The sequence below is a fragment of the Blennius ocellaris genome (genome assembly GCF_963422515.1).
Source record: "Blennius ocellaris genome assembly, chromosome: 21".
NCBI lineage: Eukaryota > Metazoa > Chordata > Actinopteri > Blenniiformes > Blenniidae > Blennius > Blennius ocellaris.
The window spans coordinates 14868027-14891023 of NC_137670.1; the positions used below are offsets into that span (position 1 = coordinate 14868027).

Below are 22997 nucleotides of genomic sequence, written 5' to 3' on the forward strand. Positions count from 1 at the left end.
TGAATATATGCTGCCTACAAATATAAACAACGCATCCCTATTTTTTTTTTTTTTTTTTTACAAACAGCTCATGAGGCTCAAGCTGATCGAGGCTACACATGTTGTCAAATCACATAACGACTCCGTGAGGATCGATTGAGGGGTTTCTGCGACGCGATTAATTCCAACAGGCCATGGGCGGATTGCATTACACTTTTTATTCGTTCCTGACAAATTAAAAGGGAAAGTTGACGTGGAGCACGTCCTGCCGGGATGAAGGGGAGGGCAGAAACACATCTTGAATCTCAAGTCATTTCAATTAAAGATTCAGCAACGGTGTTGGGAGCATTTTTGCTGCAAATCCATTCACCGACGTATCTGACGGGACTTCTCTTCCAGCCAGGAGTTTCTTCATTTTTCAGCGCCAGGATACTTTTCTCCATCCCAGTGCTGTAAGACCTGCAACACATAATCAGAGATCAATACCTTGACTTTAAAACTCCGGGGCAAAGGGTGTGAAATATACCGCCTGCTTGCCAGAACTGGGCCATCAGAAGATAGAAGATGCAATTCCTAATTTGTCCACAGGGGGCAGAGGGTTAAGACAAATCTTAGCAATCTTATTTTAATAATCCCCTTGAGGAAACTTTTTTTTTTTTTCGCATTGAGGTCCGTATCTTCCACAACAACACTGCGATTTATAGTTCTACGCATACGCATGTGGTTCTGTGCAGCATTGACAGAAATATGGATGTAAATAATCAACAAATTGCACTTTTTAGGCAGAAAGGCGTCCTTCACTATGATTTTTCTTTCTATTAGCATCTCACTCATATTTCTTACAGCGTTTTAAGTTAAAATGCATCTAAAATAGCGACATAAAGGGAAAGGACATTAAAGCATGAAACATTTATGACCAGTTTTCTTCATTTAAAGCAGTTATGTCCGCTTATAGATACCCAAACACTGCAGAGTATGCATGAGGAAAGATACAGTGCAGCCTAAGAGCTCTGTCCCTGAATAGGGAATCCCATCAAAAGATGTTATTTTGAAAGTGGAGGAGTGAATAAACCACATCGGGAGGCGTTTAATAAGTAATCTCAAGTGACTTACAGCTGTAAGTGGAGCTGCTATAAATGCGTATAGATTTAATTCAATAGGATTCAAACTGGGTCACACAGCTATTAAAAGTGCAAAGTTAGTTGAGAGAGTTCTGTTCTGACAGCAGTTTTTGCTCCGCCGAGCGAGCACCGAGGCTGCTGATGTGCACTGCAGGCAGCTGCAGCAGAGGCGGAACAGCAGTGCAGCACCTTTTTCAATTAATGCACACAAAAGACGGGAAACTGGGAAATAGTTTCAACTCTTAGCATGCGCAGTGTCAACCTGGAGATTTACTTTGAGACGGCGTTACAATGCTCACGCTTAACAACTTTGGAGAAGCCACCAATCCACGTCAGCTTCCCCTTAACTGCACAGTACACATTGAGAGATTTTGCACGGCGACGTGAATAAAAGATAAAAGATTCAAGTGAAGGGTTGTCAAATGTTTTAGTGTCTGATGGGAGAATGTTACATTTCTGTACGTTAAATAAAATCACATGAAACCGTCACCTGCAGGGCGAGAAACTAATCGACTGCTGGAAAGTGATTCATTTATATCAACTAACACTATTGATGTTATCAAGCATTACTTTGGCGTTGTGAAAATAAAATAAATTCAGTCTTAGTGTAGAAGCCTTGACTGTCACAGACATTGACACACTATAGTTACAGACATACCTCATATTACAATTAAAAATAATATCAGGATGTCTCGCATTCAATCTCAAGTTATGAAATGTGAGGCACAAACAGATAAATCACACTTGCCTCTAAAGTAAAACTTGCACAAGCGAAACTTTCTCAAGCGTGACCTTATGCTGTTTGTCTGCTTTGCGTCGCTATAAATATAATGTTAACGTTGACCTAATGAAACAGACAAGCACTCTGACCACGTCTCTTTATGTTCCGCAGAAGTCTTCTTCAGGATTTTTCAATATTTCATAGATTAGATGTAGATTAAAAAAAAAAAAAAAAAAAAAAAAAAAAAAAGAACAGAGACCAACAGATAATGAACACTTCTCGCTGCCCTATTTTTTTTTACAAGTCGTAGAGTGTACATAAAGTAAACTACATCCCAGACGGACTTTTTGCTGTTCCAACACTGGAAGCTTGACGCCTCTCCTCCTCCAGCAGGAAACAGACACGGACAGCTGCAGGCAGCCTCCAGACTCGGCTCTCTGAATGATAAAGAGCTGCTGCCGGGATCACCTGCCTTCTCACTGGAGACACAGATTAGACATTTCAAATACTCCAGCCTTGGCTGCCCGTCAAGGCCGGTTATGACCATTAGTGACAGAGTGATTAGTGCCACATCCCACCGTTGGGCGACGACACGCGACTGGCGAGTCGCATTTGACACCAGAGAGCGAGCAGGAAAGGTGTGCTGACACCCCCCCCCCCCCCCCCCCCCCTCCCCCCTCCCCCCCTCCTCTCTTTTCTCCACTAACGATATCTGGTTTGAAAGATTTTTCCACCATTGTCGAGCAGGTTCATTTACGGAGCGCCGCTCAGCGTCTCCCGGCGCGTTTGATAAATCAGATAACCGAAAACAATCTGAGGGATTCAAGCTTGTTAGAGAGGAAACATGACATGAGGACCGTGAAGCTACCTGCTGAAATGTCATCCCTGTGCTCCCCCGCTCTTCTTGGAGGATCTTTTTACCCGCGATCCAATTGCCTAATTGGATTCGATTTGAAAATATTCTTCGCATCGGCCCGTTAAAATGACTGAATCCACACGCGCGATTTAAGACGCACTAAAACTTACCGTGACCTATAAGAGTAAGTCGGCGTTTAATCGATTCCATGCATGTTGTTAGTTACTCCGAGCATGCAAATCAAACACATCTTCTGTATTGAAAGGTCACGTTTGTCAAACATGGCCTATTTTCTTTTCCTCCCCCAGCAGACGGTAACGCCCTCCCTCCTATAGGAAAGGCTTAATTTCCAATTACACTATGAAAGATTGCATAGTGTGGATCAGAATATCAAAACTCCAGAAAGGGCCGACATTGATCAAGTAAGACCGATTTCAAACAGCCTTTGCATGAGAAAAGGGCCACTTTAAAAACTGGCATGAAATTAAATATGCAAATTGGTCGGAAGCCTAAACAAGACTTTGTTGAGATAACATAAGACTTCAGTCTCCCAACATGATGTGAATTCTCATTACAGAAACTTTCAGTATAAGCTTTAACAACATAATTAGTTTTTCCTTATTAAAAAAAAAAAAAAAAAGGACGAAATCACAGTTTTGACTTAATGTTTTAACGAAGGAAAAATATTAGCGAAAAGGGTTTTTATCAGCTCGGTTTACTTTGCAAAGGCATGTTTTATGTGGGCGTAGTCTCTCACCCTCCCATACATTCAGCCTACTTGACTCATCGGTGCACGAAACAAGCAAATGCACACACGTCTGCACTGACAAACTGCTTAACAGTTTAATTAAAATGCACCTCCCCCGTCTTATTATTACATCTTCAGAAACGGGGTTTGTCCATCCGAGCTAACGTAAACAAACGTACACGGGGGGGGGGGGGGGGGGGGGTCTCATTTATCCAGCCGATTCAAAGCGCTGGACGCTCGTCTTGAAATCTTGACGGTCTCGTTGTCGGGTCATGCAGCCGGAAAGACAGCGATGACTAATTAGAAGAAGAGATGTGGCGAGAATGGAAAAACAATTATGTGCGTCTTGCAGTGCGGCAGCAAACCCACACACACACACGCACTTTTATAAGCACCATGATCTTATCAGTCCATTCATTCAATTTCTCAGCTAAATCATTAAGATTCCTGGACACGTCTATTATCTTGTGACAGTCTTTATGAGACACTGATGGCATAATGTGCAAAGTCCTCTGGCTTGTTTGGAGTCGTCGCTCAGTGGCTGTAGTTCTGATTGCTGCGAGTTAGGTTATAAAACTGCACAGTTTGAATGGAGTAATCAAAAATAATGATGAGTTTACTTTAATCGCATGAAATTACAGCGACACCACCAAGTAAGATTATAAAATTGGCTTGTTCATAATACATTCTGCCTTGTGTTTGTGTGCAATGAGTATAATAATCATTTACACACATTCAGGTGGCATTTTCAATTAAAATCGTTTGGGTTTCATGCAACGCTGCGCACTGAAGCTTGCACTGTCTTCTTCATTTTTGTGTTCTTATTGCAGAAAATAACAAACACAAACACCAATTTGTGGTGCCGGCTTATAGTTTACAACATAGCTTTCTTAGCTCCATTTTAGATATAATACAATAGCAAGAAAATAGTGAAAATATTTCATTATATTACTAATATTTGGACTCTGTTTAGCAGTTTTGATCACCAATAGCAAACGTCTGAACCGTGGATTCATGCACAGCAGTGACGCATGATAATGTTTTTGTACCATTTTTTCCTAAATTAGAAAATATTTAAATCCTGACTCAGAATTATGATACAAGTTGACTCACAATCTGTGTCATTACCAAGCGGGTCAATCCAGACTGACGAATCTATTATTGCCGTGGGAATTTCACCAGGCTGGAATTCACTGAGCACCTGAGAGCGACACAGTCTTTCACTACTGCTTGAATTTATAGACCTGGAAGTGATCGGTGCACCTGAATTCGATGATTCGGATTAGCTGAGCAAATACTTTTGGCAATGTAATGTGCGTCGTAAACAGAAAATATATAGCGCAATATAAAAATGACATCGCGCAGGTGAAGCAGGCCGGCCAGCTCGCATCTGAACTCCAAATGTCACGATCACTCATTTTCAGTCAACTCCATGCATTAACACATGAAAAGACATTTTCGTCAATGGTTATTGAGATCCATTGGCAATAAAGGCCTTCACTTGTGTGCTTTTATTATTCATCTGAATGTTATGTCCCATTAAACGTCAATGTAATAGGAAATATAAAACTAAAACTGGTTTATTTTGCCATTCATATTTGCCCCCATTACATTGCATTTTGTTCCAAAACACAAAATGAGTTTCCCACTGCTCTCCTCCCAAAGTGTATGAAGAAGAGGATATAAGAAGTCAGATGAGTCCACGAGCATATTTGTGCATTCAGATCAACCAAAAGAAACAAAATAATAATAGAACAATACATTAACTGTGTAAAGAGGAGAAATGAAACAATAATCACTTCGGTCATTCATCAAGCAAAACAGATGCTGCTTCCAGCTGTGAGAATCCAAGAATCTGCAGCTTTTTCCGATATAAATCAAACAGTTTGGGGATTTGTGCTGTCAGACAGATAAGTCAAATGATTTAAAGATGTAGTTGTTGGGCTTCGGGAAATTACAGCAATCATTTTTCAGCGACAATTTATGTTCTTCCCCCCCCCCCCCCCAGTATATAATGTATTTCTGAAAAGTTCATTGTTCTTGCTTATACCATAAACAACGCTGCATTAAAACGCAACTGTGTCAAAGAAAATGTCTTAATAGGACGAGTTGCCTCTAGTTAATTATTCATGCTGATAGATAACAGTAGATTGCAGCCAGTATGCTGCTCGTCTGCGCAGCAAACCCAACATATGGCCATTCAAATCAACCTGTAGTCCGAACATGTATTCCTGAACATATTAACGCGTCGTGACAAAACCACGTCTGTCTCACTGTACGTGTGTGTCGATGACGTATGTTTTGTTCATGTGTTTTCAGTGTGATGATTACTGAGGACATCTGTGCGACACATCCTCAATCATGTTTTTGCCAAAGGAAAAAAAAAAAAAAAAAAAAGGATGCACAGTCGCAGTGATTTTAATTAACCATCTCTTTTTTTTTTTTTTCCCCTCCTCCTCTATTGCTTATGAGCAACAGTATTTGCAATTTCCAGACTCTTCACCGTATCTCTTACCTGGGAATGGCACAACAGCAGATGCACACCCAAGACCCAATTAAAAAGCATGCTGTCAGAGGGGGGCGAGTGGAGGTAATTAGCCTTCTTTCCAGCTTCTACAGAGATAAATGTGATGCTGAGGCGGCCGTGGTGTGGACGGTTCAGCTGGCGAGCCTGATTTCCAATGAATTTGCATGTCGCTCTCTAATGGTGTGTGTGTGTGTGTGGACAGAGCTGCGAGAAAACACTGGAGGAATGGAAAAACAAAAAAAAAACAAAAAAAGATCAGGCCACTGCTGGGAGAGGAGGGTGGACGGCACAGGATGGCAGAGGTGACAAACAAAAAGCCGCCTCAGTTTTCATCAGTGTAACTTTTGGCCGCCAAACAGGGAGCATTGCCAGCTGGGGGGGGGGGGGGGGGGGGGGGGGTGGTACAGGCAGCCAGGCTCTGTGTCCCAGGTCTGTATTCACCGACACGCCCGACAGACGGGAGCAGGAACAAGGTTATGGTTTGGATGGGGAGGGAAGACATTAAAGAAAAAGCAAAAACAAGCCAAGAAAAAAAAAAAGAAAGAAAAGAAAAGCTCAAACTGGTGTAATAAATCATGTCATAGATGCATTAACACATCCGCGAGGCAGCGAGATGAATAGAAATGGAGAACGCTCGGCTACGACACCCAGTACTTCCAGAGCTGTGGAAGCCCTCTGATTTGGCACCAGAACCTGTTTTCAAAAGTATTACGACTGTCAAGATTCATATTTGCTAAATCATGAAAGGTTTATGTCACGCCGTCTCTGAGTGGTAAGTCTTATTCTATCAGAACAAGAGGAGCCGGGACCGGCGGAGGAACGGGAGCCATTCCAGCTATTATAGTTGACAGGTGAGATAGTGCAGGAAGATTCCCTAAATTATTAAGCACACGCCATCAACACTGACTTCTTCTATGAGCAGCTCCAACATTTACGAGCCGGCACAGCCAGCAGTCTCACGAGAAAGAGACATAGAAGCGTCGCTTCTCCTGACGATTTTCAGCAGGTTGAAACTAATCTGGTACTGATATTTACCAGCACATGTTGATCCAGCAGTATAGAAATGACTCGCATCCTACTGCCAGCAGAATACACGGTGTTGTATAAAAAGGAACACAAATATCAAGTGAAAGCTCATTTCATGTGCATTAAATTCTAGTTATTGTTGTTTTCAGCTATTTGTGCTACATTGCTTCCAATTCTTATCAGTCTTGGTTATTTTACTTTAAATGGAGATATGTTGCATTTTTTACTTTCAAATGTCTAACTCAAGGGCTTATCGTGTATTTTTTTTTTTTTTTAATTTAAACTGCTCTCTAACAATTTTCATTCATCAAACTGCACGCCAAATGTAAACAAAACTAAATAATAATAATGACATCTTACTATATTTCTATTACTGTTATTTTGTTTTGTAAGCGTGAAGCAGATTTTGGCCACATTATAAATGAATACATCTTTAGGAAAACCTAATACTTGTCAAGATTTAACAAATAAAATGTCCAAACTTGCCGAGAGCTGAATTATAAATGCAGTGAATATAGAGCAGGGGTCTGCAACCTCTGTAGCGGCTCCCTGAAGCTTTCAGAATATCTAATGCAAGTAAACATTTTGTGTTCCATATTGATTTTATTTGCATTCAACACTGGCTTTCAGAAATTATCTCATCTCCAGGCTGAAAACAACTAAACGTGGCAAAACAGCTAAAAACTAAAAAAGTGAGAATAGGTGGAATTGCTAAAAATGGGTAAAATGGCTCAAACTGATGGAAATATGGGGAAAAGAACATTGGTTAAAATTGTTAGTATACCTTTATTAGGAAAAGAAAACAAGAAAATGAAAAAAGGAAAAGACACGAAAGAAATTTTTTTTAAAGGAAAATGGCAAAAAGAATAGTAAAATAAAAATTGGAGAGAAATTAAGAAATTGAGACAAAGGTGAAAATGGCTCTTTTGGCCATAAAGGTTGTCAACCCCTGGCAATAGGGAGGCATTAGGCCTGAAAAAATATATGAATACTAAATTAGTAGTTTAAACGTTTAAACGTATATTACATTATCTGTATCTGATCTTGCTGAGCACTTCTGGTCATCTTGTTGTTTTCAAATGGGATATGCTAAATAAACTTAACTGCATTTCAAGTCTGCTCAACAGCATGTCATTTATTGCACTCAAAGTCAGCCACCTCCTCCTCTGGGTACCAGCGGCTCTGCCCACACAGACAGAGACAATCTTCAAAAGCCACTTTTGAAAGCAAAGCCTTTGAGTTTTCACAATCAAGAAACGTGTAGAAGCATGGCTTCTGTACAGTTTTCAATACATAATCCGGCTTTTTCCTGTTTCCTTTCAATAAATGTATGTTTTGTCATTTATTTTGATGTCTGACTCCCGACTCCCTGAAGAAATCCAATCGTCTGGAGAATAAAATACAGAAATCTGAGGGCCTGAAGTATCCTCGGAGGGATTTTCATGCCCGTTTCATCTTTTCAATGAGCTTTGAATGGAATTTCAAATGCTCTGCACTCTGATCATGGCATTCTTTCATGTGTATAATTCTCTTCCTGCGGGTTTTTCCAGAATATAATGTAGATAACTCTGCTGCCACCTACTGGACCAGGGTTGTTGCTAGACACAAGGTCCCACCTCTGATTGTGCTCGGGCTCAGGAGAAGTTGACGCTTCCTGCTGACGTGTAGTATCCAGTGCAATCTGATGAATATCTCTGGGAAAGCTGCACAGCGTTCAGCTCAAACTCTCCAAAACAATACGTGCCGAACTCCTGCAATGCAACAGGGGGAAAAAACAGAGTATTGCATCATCCAGCAAGTCAGCGCTGTGTTTAAAGAAAAAAAAAGGAATAACTTCATAAACACCATGGAAATAAACTGCCAATTGAAAACATGTCTCCAGAGCAACAGCTGACAAATTTAAATTATTTTCATACGATAAGACGACAACGACAATGATGTTGTTATTTTTAAACACCTCTGCATTAGACAGAAAAAAAGGTGCGTTGAAGATCTTTTATATCCAACGTTCATTTGCCGTCTGATTTTGGCTGTTACTACAACTAAAAACAGAGTAAACTCCATCATAAATTATGTATTTTCTTTTTCAGCCGTTTAGACAATATTCAAAAAAAAATTTTTCAAAATGTGTTTAAATTCCAACATATATATATATATAGAGAGAGAGAAAGAGAGACAGGTACAAGTATCACTGAGTAAAGTGTCGTGTTACACGTTTCTTCACAAAGCTTCCACTTCTTATCAAGCTACATGAGTGTGCATTATCTCCCAACACATGTAATTCCGAGCGTATTTTAAAAACAGCAGCCTGAAACGGGCTAAAAGGAGCAGAGTTTGTCCTTTTTTAATGGACGACAAATGACAACGTGGAGCATCACTGGAAGCTTTAAAATGTCATTTTACCCTGGACTAATATTAAACCGCTCACACTGAAAAACAGCACGCTGGTAATAAAAACAATGTCATCACAACAGTACATCAGAACAAAGTTTTATTGGTAGCGGTTGGACCTGCTGGCACAGATCTGGTCTTTCAGACAGTGGGCAATGCTCCCGAAAAAGAGCTCATATCCCCGAGGGCTCAAGTGAACCTTATCCCCGAGGAAGAGTTCACGGCGGGAGAAAACTATCCCAGGGTGGTAAATAATGCTCCCTCCAATGCGCACAACAAATTTAGCCATCACACTATTGACGCAATTCCTCTCCTTCTCCACCTGCACTGGTGCACCATATCTCCATTGGCGCCTCTGGTTAATGGAGGAAAGAATGATCTTCATGTGTGGGAATTGTGTGTTGAGCTCTCCCAGGTCTCTTCATCGCCCTCAGTAAATGTCCACTGTTTACTTGACCCAGATCATTGCCACCGCAGTGAATGACGAGTACATCCGGGGCACTTCTTCCTCCCAGGACTTGATAAAAGAAGGGGAGGAAGTCACTCCACCGCATGCCTCCCTTGCCGAGGGTTAGGGTTGCTATTTTAAAGCTTTCAGTGATGCTCCAGGTTGTCATTTGTAGTCCATTAAAAAAGGACAAATTCTGCTCCTTTTAGTCCGTTTCAGGCTGCTGCTTTTAAAATACGCATCAAACAATGATGAAAAAATTCTAATACAGAAGCTTCACTTTGAGGGTTAAACTCGTGTGCCTGCTGGCTGACGGTCATCCTCTAGAGATATCAATATCAATTAAATAGATTGCAAATATTTGTCAAAACCCTGTGCTTTTGCAACAGGTTGACTATGACAAAGTCCAAACTATGTGCCAGTTTAAACTCAAACAGAAAGGCACAAATGACCAAACTCGGCTCATAATAATCCTGATTAATACCACATTCCCCGCACTGGTACAGACGGACGGCTGATAAAAGTCATAAATTAACGTGTGTGATGTGAAATCCGATTGCAGTGCCTTTTAAAGAGATCAAGTTGTTTTGTTGGTTGGTTTTTTTTGTTTTTTTTACATTTGATCCCTGTATTTCACAGGGTGGCTAATCTTGGAACTTAATCAATTTGTGCCTGGAAGTATAACACCTTTTTAAATACTTGAGGGAAGTTAATGCGCCTCAAAATGAACCTGCTTATTCTCACTGCATATGTCCATTGTTTCAGGTCATTGGGTGCTGTTGCATTCTGAATGAGGAAAAGGTGTATTGTTTTGATAAAAAAACATGAAAGTGATATACAAAAATAATCCACCCACATGAATGAAGATGGACGAACTGGAGAATTGATGCTATTTTGTAGGTTTTTGAAATAAATACTCAATTTAAATCTCTCTCTTATTCATGAGCTTCATAAGCTGCAAGAAATTGTTTCCTTTCGAGTTTCATCATTCATGTCTTTATACAGTTTGGATTAAAATACTTCAAGACAGAATGTAATGAATTTTTTATATTTTAGTTAACGGACGAGTTCAAATAATTTAACGACAAAGTTTTTCACCACGGTCCTGTTTTCTGTTAATATGAATTCCTTGTCAAACCTCACACATGGAGAACCAAACAAATAACAGTTGCTCATTTATAAACCTAACTGATCAAATTGCTCAGTTCAATGCCACTATAATGACACCTTAAGACTTGTAGTGATAGAATTGCCAACCATTTTTGATAAAAAAAAAAAATGTTTATGCACTGGTGAGAAAAACAAAATAGCAAAACTATGTAACTATATTATGGAAGATTCAAGTCAAATGTTTGAAAACCAGCGGCAGCCGCTATGTAAATGCCTTCACGTGTCACTATCATATTGTATTAATAGAACTTGGGCAGTGAGTACATATCTGAACACCATCCAGGAGTAAATTTCCTCTAACCTTTAATATGTTTCTGGCGTCGAAAGCCTCTCGCTCACTCGTGGCCTGTCTTCCTGTCCCGCCCGAGTCTTCAGATGGAAAAACACCAGAGGGTCAAAGACAAGTTGGGCAACGTCACACCGGACAATATAAAACAGATAAGTTATCTCTGGGATCGCATAAACATGTTGACTCAAATCTTCGGCTGCACTATAACGGCACCGTGAGAATGACGGCCGGGGCAATTAGTGGGACTATTTTCTCCAGCGGGGGATAAGCAGTGGAAATAGACTGAATGGTGGTAAACATGGTCGGCGGTGGTTTGCGCGGTGTTGTTGGTCAGCTCAGTACAAATCTGAGAACTGCTGCTGGACTGAGTCCACGTCCAAAATGAATGAGGCCATTGTCCGGGTACTTGGAAAACGCACTCCCCGCTGCACGTAAACAGCAGCGTGGTCGAACCGACAGCCACCTCCCTGATTCCTCCCCACACAAATTTGTTGTTGTAATTGTTGGAGATCAGCTTTGCCGTCACGGCAGCTCGAGTCCGAATCAAAACATAATTAGGGGACATTGGCAAAAAAAAAAAGTTCAGGGAAAGAGCAACCGGTCTGATTCCAGGAGGTTAAAAGCTTTTTTTTGTGCAATTGTATTAGTTGGGCTGTCATGTGCATGTCACGTCCTTGCCTGAGGAATCCTTTCGGAACAAAGTGTTCATCACGGTGCCGTGCAGCTTCACTCGGTCCCACTCTCTGGCCAACAGGCCCACCGACACAAAGTGCTCCACCAGCCGCTCCGCAATCTCCTGCAACCTGAAGCAAGAACGATTCCACTAAAACGGGACCGGGGAAAGATTTACACATTCAAACAATTAGAGAAGCGTTTAATTTTTGCACTGACTTATTGGATCGGTCTTTGACGTGGACTTTGGCGTACAAGACGTCCACCATGCCGGGGTCGTCGTTCATGTACTCGACACCCTTCACTTCCAGCGGGAGGGGTTTTCCATCAGTTATGTCCCTGATGAACGAAAACACACAGAAAAGCCACAACATTAAACTCGGCCTTTGATATATTTTCCTCAAAAGACACTGATGATAAAACAACATGCCTGTAACACTGTATGTGTGAAGAGTGTGAAGAGTAGGCTTCAATTCATCTAAATAATCCATTTTAATTCGAGCTCAATGATATAATGTACCACACCATAATTTCCCATGTAAAAACGAGGCAGGCGATAATCTATACTCTTAACAATTATAGGAAAACAGCAATGCAATATTCCCGAGCTCAGACATGTATTGCTTCTGGACCCCACATTCATTTGCTGCAAGTCTTTCAAGCGTGGCTTTAAGTCTCCAAAGTGTGTACTCTACACACTCTCTGAAGGTGCCCTGCGGTATCTGGCACCAAGACACGATCAGCCGATTCTTAAAGTGGTGTAAGTTTCACATTGGTGACAACGCCCCGTCCGGTACGCTGCCTCGCGGCTTGCTGCAGGTCCACGGTTTGGTCTCCCCTCAAGACTGTCGTCCTTGCCTTTCTGGAGAAGCGCCAAGTCATTTGTCTGGCCACAATTTGGCTTCTTTGTCAAAGTTGTTCCGGTTATCCAGCATGCGGACGATGACAAATGATGCTTCACTTCGTTGCTTTGTTGCATCCTCGACCTTGAATGCAGCCATTGTTGCGACATAATTAATGTTATTTGCTTTCTTTCTTGGTCGTCATGAAACTTTAGACCTCCCCAGTGCCTTCATTTAAACTTGAAATGGGTCACCGTTTCCCCGCGACAGCATTCCCGTGTTTATTTGTCTGTGGTACATAAACATATTATCCAATTCATCAATGTGGCCGACTGACGTTACTTGGCTGCTGAAACAAACTTGTTAGTGGGATTAGGTTACTGTGTTTTTAATGAGCACAGACAAACACAAATATTCCATTCAGGTAGAGTCACAAGGTTTCTTTGTTCGGCCCCTACCTGATGAAGTTTTGGCATTCTTGAAGGTGTTCGGATGCTTTTCGCACTTCCACGTCGTTCAGCAGAGCAACAGTGCCGATTGTCAGATGGAGCTTTAAAGGGTTCTGAAAGATGCTTTCTTCCACTCCGTGATCCTGCACATTGAAAAAAACAAAACAAAACAACGTATTAATGTATGGCTAATTGGTGATCCCACTACTTTATTCAATTCAGGGTCGTGGGGGCATGGAGGTGATCCTCTTCCGCCAGTTCATCCCAGGTCACACTCACATTCACACTTGTGGGCAATTTGAAGTCACAAGTTAACCTCAAATAGATGCTGAAGGACTGTGGGAGGAAACTGGGGCAAGACATGCACCACAGGGAGATCAGGCCAACTCAGTACCTGTGCACACTTTTGCAGCACCTCGTCTTTAAAGCTCAGGAATCCTTCTTGAATTTTGGGATCGTTCAGTGGAAATGACAAAAAGTGTGTGAAAGGCTGCTTCTTCCTGAAACTGTCCATCAGAACCTCAACCCGAGTGACTGCAGAGGACACTGCAGATCTGCTCGAACCTGTGATAACTGTCAGGAAAACAAATATAGAAGTTAAATCTTCAGTCGTGTGATTGTTTTGTTTTGGATTTTTTTAAATATCCAGATTGGTCGTTTATCCCCACCAATTTGTCCTTCCACTCCTTGTTTTGGAATGCTGATGGATGTCTTCGTGTCAGCCTCCAAGCGTCGACGTGTTTCGCCTTTTTTCCCAATGATGTATCTGGAAAACAATCAGAAATAGACTTGTAAAGTTGAGGTAGCCGCATAACAAATTCTAGCATTCCTTTTTGTAGATAACTGACTTGTAAAGCACACTGGGGACATCAATGGCACAGCGGTATCCTTTATCAGTCTGTTCGATCGGGTGGAGATCACCGGTTTCATCTGCTACCAGCTCTTCACTGTCTGAAAACACACATACATATTTTTGTTTATTTATCAAGAACTGATTTGAAAAGAAAAACACTGTTCCCAGCCAATAATGAGCTTACATCATAAAGCTAATAAAGGCCATCATAAAGAAGCCAGAGCAGAACTCAGTGGTGATAACAAACAAATCAACTAATACCATTTGCAACCAAATATACTATTGATCTCCAGTAAACAGAGAGAAACCAGCATGAAGTTGTACCAAGCTACTCTGACATTTGAATCGTATATTAGTATATCATACAGCTGATTCAGACTTACCTGCTGGTCCCATGTAGGAAAACTCCTCTTCTTCCTCATAATGTTCTTCTTTAATTATATTTCTACGGTATATTCTCCCATGTATGTTAAGGAGAGGAGGACGTAAAACATCCATATTGTCACTTCCTTAATGTCAACTAAACCTTTGTTAGTCACTGTATGTGACTAACAAAGGTTACCTGAACCAAAATAAAGTAAGAAGTTTTAATTCTTTCTTTAAACTCACTGAGTTAGCTTGGTTATTTTAGCATGCTACTGACTTGACGTGTTTGTTTCGCGACACTTCAGGTCCCGTTTGATGTACTGTTAGATCTACAAATAATATCGAAGCACCGCTTCCTGTAAAGTCGTCCGACCGAGCTTATCCACGTGAGTGTTAGATCTGCCACGACAGCGCAGTCAATTCAAGCGTAAAGCTTTTTAGAGTGTCGTAAATCTGTGGCGAGATATCTAAACAAACAGCTACTTCAGACGAGGATTTTTTTTTTATATATTAATTTACTGGGACGCTGACGGTAAGCCTTAAATCATAAAACAGGTGCTGATTGTTGTGTTGTACATTAACGGAACGCTCAGTTCTGCAGTTAGCAGGCCGCTAGCAGCCTGCTAACATGGCGATCTAGGAGAAATACTCATGTGGCGTCTTATTATTAACCCACGTAACACTGATCAAACTGCGCAACACACGTTCCACTCGATAACATCAGATTTTGAGGGTTTTATTTGTGTATGTGTGTTAATTTTCCACAGGCCATGGCAGCGTCTTCGTCGTCCTCTGCGGGAGGAGTGAGCGGCAGCTCGGTTACTGGCTCCGGGTTCAGTGCCTCAGAGCTCATCCCTCCAAGAAAAGTGCTGTACACGTATCCGAAGGGTGCAGGGGAGATGATGGAAGGTACGAATCATACATCTAAAGCCTAATTTACGTCAGCTGCCACTGGAATATTGAATAAATGTTGCAAAACATTAATGCTGAGACTGAGAGGATGGCTTGTGTCGTCATCAGACCGCGCCAGTGTCTCACAAACACCTCGACCAGTGCCTTGCAGAGTTTTAAAGTAAATTTATATCAAATCAACCCACTGTTTTCGTTTTGTGGTGTATGAACTGCAAATAAATGTGCCATGTCAAACATGAGATACACCTATTCTGCTTCTCGATCTTCAATAAAACAACCACAAAAAAATTATCCCAGCAAGAGAAAACTGTGGAGCAACGAGTTTGTAAGTTAATTAGTGGATAAGAAATGTTTACTGTTGTAAGATTGCTTATTATCTGGGTTCAGCGACCAAATGAAGTCCAAATTTTACATGACAATATTGGCCTGGGTGACTTAAACCCAGTATGGGCTGAACTTAGTATAATATAGTTTATTTGTTTATTTTTCAGGGACCATGTACAGAAAACATTCATCTTAAGGAAAACATGCTTTGTACCAGATTTGGCCATGGCTTGTTTCCAACTGCAGTCCACGGACAGGGACACAACATTATATTACATATTACAAATAGAACCAACAATAAAAATAAATAACATTAGCACTAACCATTAAGATATATCGCCTGGTTTCATAAATTCCATACAGAATACAAAAAATATTGTGCATTATTTTATACAAACAACACAACAAGCCAGATCACAACATTATAATGCATATTATAAATATAACCTATAGGGAAATTTGTAACATTATCATTAACATCAGTAATTAAATTCATTAAAATTCATCATCTGGATTCCTAAAATCCATACAGAATGTTAAAATGCATTATACAACACAATGCAATGGGCAATTTGAATAGACTAATGATGACACAGCTGGTTTTCCATAATGTGCTTTTTCAGGTTTGGAGTCACTTAGTTTACCTGGAGCAGTTGCTCTTGTATTGTTGTTGACCATCGCCATCGCTTTGTGACCAGAATGTAGCATTATTTCATGACTACATGATGATAACTAATACAAATATAATCAAAAATTAAATTTTGTTAAATTAGGCAGACAACTTTTTCTTTTTAAACTCCATTTCTCAGAAAATCTGCAAAGTCATATTGATTTCTTGCATTTGGCATCATCTACATAAAGTATGAAGCAAATTTTGACAAGAAGGGGCTCTATTTATTTTTGAAGCATCATGCAAAATATCACTTCTGGTTGCCCAAGAAAAGGAACACCGCTTTCAATACTAGTTTTAAAAATATATTTATTTCTTACCTTTTGGCACATGCAATACTAATAATAATTTGTTCATTTGATGATGCAGTTAATGTCCTATCGATCCTCAATCCTGCTTTATTAGGTTCAGGGGTGTTGGAGCTGATCCCAGATAACTCAGCAAAAAGGCAGGATACATCCTGTACAGGTCATCAGTGTGTCACAGGACAAATAGAGAGAAAGACGCACACCAAGACCAACACCTCACTTTCTAATCTGAACCCTTCTGTAACCACAGTATTTTCTGCTTTACTTTAAATAGCATTAGTGTGCAAACTGTCGCTCTTCAAAACCCTTTTCTTATGGTATATTTAGACTCATTATTTCTTGCCTATCTCCCTTGACATGTACTAATTAATGTGGTTATTTTGATTTCAGCATGAAAGGAAACACTTGAGTGCTGCAGGGATGAACAGTAATAACACTTATGCTGAAAGTTTCAAGCAATTCCTCTTTATTTTTTACTTTAAAGCTTAAAATATTCCAAGACACTGAATAGTGACTTTACACAATGCTTGAAAAGTGAAATAATTTTTTTCACTTCTGTATTTCCCAATTCACACTTTTATAAATGTGCCCTTCTACAGTTTGTAACATGAACCTGTTCTTTTAGATTTATTGAAACAGCAACTCTTTTTTTTCATGTTTTACTGTCTTTGTTTTTATTTTAAGTTATTTATATATACGGTCACAGACATGCTTCTTTTTCACCTATACATCTTGATATTTCTGTTAAGCACTTTGTAGTTAACACAATGCAAGGTGTAATATAAGATGTTGTTATTATTATTATTTATTTCAAGTGTTTAGCTCATAAATAAATGTTCACCAGTAATTAACTGCCTTCTATCTTGTCTTTTCTTTTATAGATGGATCTGATAGATTTCTATGTGAGTCTGTATTCAGCTACCAAGTTGCCTCAACACTGAAACAAGTTAAACACGGTAAGTCGCTCACTCACAATTTAAAAAGAAACAACAAATGAGAGGAATTAAGAATTTGTTCAGTAATGAAGTAACATTTTGTTTGATTTCAGATCAACAAGTGTCTCGAATGGAGAAGCTCGCGAGCCTGGTGGAGGAACTGGAGGCGGACGAGTGGCGCTACAAACCTATTGAACAGCTGCTGGGATTTACGCCGTCTTAAAACGATTCAGATGCCTTTGGTTAATCAATCAGCCAAATAGAATGCAGATGGAGGAATATGTTATCAATTTATTTCATAGATCATATTCCTTGTGTGAATCTTAAGCGTGAAATTTGATCTGCAGATAAAGAATGTGAGATGTTATTTTATTATTTTTACAGCTGTACATTTGAGTTGTTATACCTTACCCCTAGTAGAATATATCAACAATTCTCTGGTAAACCTTCTTACAGAAAGTGATAACTTCACACTATTCAACATTTTGTAACAGAATAATTTGTTTTTCATGTCCCTTTAATATGCTAAGCTGAGGGTGTTTTTTTAAAGCACAACCTGTGTGATGTAATACATTCATGTTGTTTCCACATGACTGCGGTGTAAATTTGGGAAGCCGCTGCCTGGTCAGGCTCTTCCCTTTCGGTCTGTGGTCCCTCGCTGTTGCTCCTCGCACAAGCAAAACAAAGAGAACTTGTAAATAAAGTCAGACTCTGACATTCTCTGCGTGTCTTGCTGTTTGTTTTTCCTGCTGGTGTGCTATTTGTCAAAATCTACGTGAAGCAATGGTGTTAACTGCTTCGTCGCTTTTTCTTGTGTGACACTTTGAAGGCAACAAAAACAAAAATGTTTCTGTGGTTTGAATGAACCCGTGAGTATCGCTTTGTCTTCACTGTGACTGTGAGGAAATACAAAAATGTCTTGCGTTTTTCCTTCTTCGAATGATTGTTTTCAAGCAAATCAAGGGTGAGTCTGCACAGAGTGTACTGTTCTGAGAGTATCTAAGGACTGCCCAGAACATTTCACGACACGCCTCTGGCTGCACGTCAAACTTCCTGCTGGAGAGGTCAACAGTTTGTCATAGGACACTTTAACAATCTCACTTTATGAGCTGTGGATGTCAAGGTATTTACTATTGATACATGAGCTGGTGACACCTTACAAGTTAACCTACATTCGTATGGAGAGATTAAACATCTTGTGCAGCATCCCAACAATTTTCTTATTTAGAGGACTTCCTCAGAACGCACTGTACCATACACGTGTTTTTCTGTCTGCTTAGCTTCCCCCTAACAAAGTACAGCCTCCCCCACGCCCACTCACATGCAGCAGTACAGCATAAAATCTGGCTACTGTCCAAAACTTTCCCTCGGCAAACTCTGGTTTATGTACAGTATGAAGCTTAGGAAACCACCACTCCCTTCAACTAAAGTACAGAATATTCCAATGATTTTAAAACGTTTCATTCCTTTAATGAGGGATAGTTCAAATCTGATGTGTCAACAACTCTCATATGCTTGTTTATCTGCGTCAGAGCTGTCCTTGTTTATCTGCAGTCTTTAAACGTGGGCGATAAAAAAAAAAAAAACAGTTTTTCTCCTCAGGGTTTCGATTAAAATTATACCTTTTATTGCTTTATCGTGTCCCCAGGTTGTTGTTGTTGTTTTGTTTTTTTTTTTGCATTACGTAGCTCTTGTCTGTGCTGTTTGCAACTCTGCTGCAGATAAAAAAATTCTGATGTAATGTTGCTTGAGCAAAACAGGTGACGTAATGTAAAGACTGCAACACTGACTCCAGCTGAGCCGAGCTTGTCCTGCGCGCGCACTTCCACAATGTAACATGCGCGAGCGGCAGGCAGGGGCAATGCATTCAAACATTTGCGGGGTGTTGAACAAATACATACGATGTTTACATGTACAGGCATGTTCACGTACATTTCCATGGCTGTGGAGTGCGCTATTCATGAGCCAGCTGCCCCCCGCGCCTGCCCCCCCTCCTCCTGTTTGTCTTCTCCACTGGCATGTTACCAGGCAGGCTACAGCGCCGGTGGCGTGCCTCTCTTTTTGATTGGCTGGCCGGGCTGTGGGGGGCGGGGCCTCTGATCCGCCATATAAATACATTGTTGCGGGGGACAGACTGCAGAGCTTGGCAGCTGCTCTCAGAGAACAGGAGACGCGAAGAGGAGAAATATTAGCAGATGACAATTGCAGACAATAAACGGACAATTGAGCGTCGCTTGACTGCCACAACAAGCTTGTACTGCGACGTTCTGGGAAAATCTGTAAGTACGCGGTTATAGTTTACCAGTTTTGTTCACTTTACAGCTAATTTGAAGAGTGAACAGCCTCCTTTAGTTGCAGTCACATAAATGTAGTTTTTGCTGCAAACATGTACTGTTTGTGCATTTTTTTTGACATGTTATAGTTTAGATACGTAGCTGTCATTTAAAGTGAACCATTATTTGTTGATTTAAGGATAGTGCCTGAGTGCTGATCTGTCGCCTTTGTTTGTTCCCAAGCAGCTGCCAACAGAAGCAGCTGATTCCCTTTGACGACTGCAGAGGAAACTATGCCTGATCTGTTTGCACCCACCGAAATGGGCAGCTCACCTCCTTCTCCAGTGGATGCCAGTCCCAGAAGGATGTCCTGGGGCAAACTGGTCCAAAGACTGGCAGATTTCAGCTCATCCACCAACAGCAGCAGCATTGAGTCTGTTTCCAACAATGGCAGCAGGAGTGATCTCTCAGAATCAGGTGAGCATTGTTGCAGACATGCGGAATCCTTTGTGAACACTTTCTTACGGATCCGTGTTTCAGGCTCTCACGTGCCCTTTGTTTCCCACAGGGTCTGATGTGTTCGGAGATCTCTCTCCCTCCAACGATGACCTATTCTATGACCCGATGGAGGAGACGATCCTGAAAGAAGTGGTGGAGCTTATTGCACGAAGCTTACGGGAAGCCAAAGACTCAGACTGCGCCTTAAGATGCACCAAGCTGCTCATCCCAGAGAAACTTCTGGAGCACATCGGGCAGGAGCTCCTTCACCTGGCAGCTAGTGAGCCGTGCGGTTTAAGAGGGGCTCTCATCGACCTGTGCGTGGAGCAAGGGGCCACCTGCGAGAGTATGGGACAGCTATCTGTGGACCCCTACCTTGTGCCCACCTTTCAGCTGACTCTGGTGTTGAGGCTGGAGTCAGGTGGCCTGTGGCCTAAAATCCAAGGACTCTTTAGCACAAAGTCAAACTCCACTCCTGTAGTGAGACAGGCGATTAAACTTAGCACTGGTTTCCGCGTCATTAAGAAGAAACTGTACAGCTCTGAAGAGCTTCTCATTGAAGAATGTTGATTAAAACAAACCCAAACAAAAAAGAAAATCAAGGATCTGTTGGGTTTTGAAGTCTATAACGTGACAGTAAAAGCTCACGGAAGGGCCTAATTACTATACCTTCATGTATATGATGCCTTCTGAAGTGTAGGGATGGACTTTGTCATGATGCGGCTTATTGTTCTGACTGTAAAGGAGCTGTTTATGGTACTTAGAGCAGCTGTTGTTTTAACACTTGCTCACTGACGTTCAGACTTTTGAATTACAAAGTGTAACCATCATGCTATATCTGGTAAACAGGCATTTTGCAAATATTAAAATGCGTACCTCAGTTTCTATTGAAACAATACAACGGCAGCTATATTATTATTGATTCATAGTCGTAGAAACCATTGTGTGCTTTCCTTTTTTTCCTTTTCATATTTTTTTTTTTACATTACTGTTAACTGAGGTGGACATGAGTTGATGAACTGTACACAAAGAGAACAGTTGGGGGTCGTTGTGGCTGCGTTGGGCGTTAAAGGCCTGCCAGTGCTTGCCTCGTTGCAGTGTATGATAGAGTCCCCTATTCATCACACAGAGAACAATGAAATTGCGCAAGCTTTGACTGAAGATTTCCAACAAAGCTTGAACTTGTGTTTGTGTAGCCTCGTCTTGCTTTCCACTTTATTTGATATTCAAATACTCATAACATTGCACTGTTTTTGTACTTTCATGATCGCAAATAAATTATTATTTTCTAACAATCGTGTGTCTGTTTTCTCATTTTGAGATGTGTCGTGTTCAAATGAGCCATTGTTTACACGACAAATAAAATTCAGGTTCCTGATAGGAGTCCAACAGATTTTTGAACATGCATTCAGCTCATCTTTCAAATGTTCAACCACAAAACTACCATAACACTAAAATATCTTATTAGGAATAATGTTGAACTGCATTGCAATTTAGATTGAAATCCAGCTATCATGCACAATAACACGCGTTTAAAAGTCTAAACAAGAGAGAAAAATGAGGAACCATTTGAAGTTAGACAAAAAAAAAAAAAAAAACTTCCATCGTAGATTAAAAAAAAAGCAGAAGTGTAAAGTCTGCCAAAAGTCTTTGCGGTTCAAGAATATGTCGCTACACTTCCTGCTAGGCACATGCAGCACGTCTCCCTGCGATCGTGCACGCAGCCATGTTTCCAGTTCCATGTCTCAGTAAGCTCAACTAAGCCAGCGGGGGCCGGCATGCCAGAAAACTCTTGAGTGCCAAATGTGCTGACTGGGCACCGCTCCTCCGTCTGCGCACGTACCGCTCGTAGCAAAGAGTCACAGTCAACAAGTTCGAGCATCCGTATTTATTTTTCACCTGGGAGTAAAAACATGGTGGAAAAGCAAGATCGGAAACATTTCCTCAGCATGGTCAACTATTGTTTCAGTAAATAAATAAATAAATAGGAATAAATAATCTACTATGATTTGGAATTTAAAAAAGAATTGCTTTTTTTTTCTTTTTTCTTCAGACAAACAAGATGAATCAGAGACATGATGCTCCAAAACTAGAACTTGCTAAAGTCCCACTTTGTGGGTAGGCACGTGTCTCACTCTCTTGGCATCTATTGTGAAGGTAAGTTACACTAAGCTAAGTTACACGGAATCGTTTCCTTAATACAGTTGAAACGGGTAAAGTGACAGGGACAGATGTTGTCTTACACACAGCAAGAAGACGACGACAAATCTTAGGTGTTGGGGTGACAAACCGTGGACATGAGTGTCTATTCGTCAGAGGTTTCACAATATTCCTGCATAGTTCGGGAGTGTGCATATGAACTCACACCAGTGGAATGGAACTCAAAGCAGTTCTCCACTGATCTGACTGATAAAATCAAAGAGGAAGCAATCAATGTGAAATCAGTTGCACCGCTACATGGATATAACATCTGTATGATTCAAACATGACTCGACTGTGTTCTGGTTTCACACTTGCAAATTCACACTAAAGTGCCCTTTTCAGCGTCATGGCTTTCAGTCAAAACTGAGGCTAGGCGGTTGTACAAACCCACATCTCGTCAGGCATACAAGATGTGAT

At 40.8% G+C, this 22997-nt stretch overlaps 3 protein-coding genes across 6 annotated transcripts; 2 read left to right on the plus strand and 1 right to left on the minus strand.

The window, feature by feature from the left end:
• Positions 1–213: 213 nt before the first annotated feature.
• Positions 214–14749, minus strand: ascc1 (activating signal cointegrator 1 complex subunit 1). Of its 3 annotated transcripts, none has more exons than XR_013937095.1 (10): positions 14476–14749; positions 14088–14190; positions 13908–14005; positions 13634–13812; positions 13249–13382; positions 12168–12287; positions 11955–12079; positions 11289–11362; positions 8561–8729; positions 214–438 (listed from the first exon to the last, which is right to left on the minus strand). XR_013937095.1 is itself a non-coding variant. In XM_080517655.1 (10 exons), exons 1-9 carry the CDS (start codon positions 14588–14590, stop codon positions 8613–8615), a joined length of 1059 nt encoding a protein of 352 aa, XP_080373781.1. In that variant the 5' UTR covers positions 14591–14749; the 3' UTR covers positions 214–438; positions 8595–8612. The 3 variants fall into 3 exon arrangements, 2 of the variants coding, with proteins under 2 accessions (XP_080373781.1, XP_080373780.1); XM_080517655.1 differs by having other exon boundaries at positions 8595–8729; positions 11289–11356; XM_080517654.1 differs by having other exon boundaries at positions 8595–8729.
• A 141-nt stretch (positions 14750–14890) lies between these two features.
• On the plus strand, positions 14891–18327 carry anapc16 (anaphase promoting complex subunit 16). Its single transcript, XM_080517861.1, has 4 exons — positions 14891–14990; positions 15226–15367; positions 17554–17628; positions 17721–18327. Exons 2-4 carry the CDS (start codon positions 15229–15231, stop codon positions 17828–17830), a joined length of 324 nt encoding a protein of 107 aa, XP_080373987.1. The 5' UTR covers positions 14891–14990; positions 15226–15228; the 3' UTR covers positions 17831–18327.
• A 1423-nt stretch (positions 18328–19750) lies between these two features.
• ddit4 (DNA-damage-inducible transcript 4) lies at positions 19751–21673 on the plus strand. 2 transcript variants are annotated; one of them, XM_080517781.1, is made up of 3 exons: positions 19751–19886; positions 20127–20357; positions 20449–21673. In XM_080517781.1, the coding sequence occupies exons 2-3, from the start codon at positions 20174–20176 to the stop codon at positions 20946–20948; spliced, it is 684 nt and encodes a 227-aa protein (XP_080373907.1). In that variant the 5' UTR covers positions 19751–19886; positions 20127–20173; the 3' UTR covers positions 20949–21673. The 2 variants fall into 2 exon arrangements, with proteins under 2 accessions (XP_080373907.1, XP_080373908.1); XM_080517782.1 differs by having other exon boundaries at positions 19763–19886; positions 20124–20357.
• The last annotated feature ends 1324 nt before the right edge of the window (positions 21674–22997 follow it).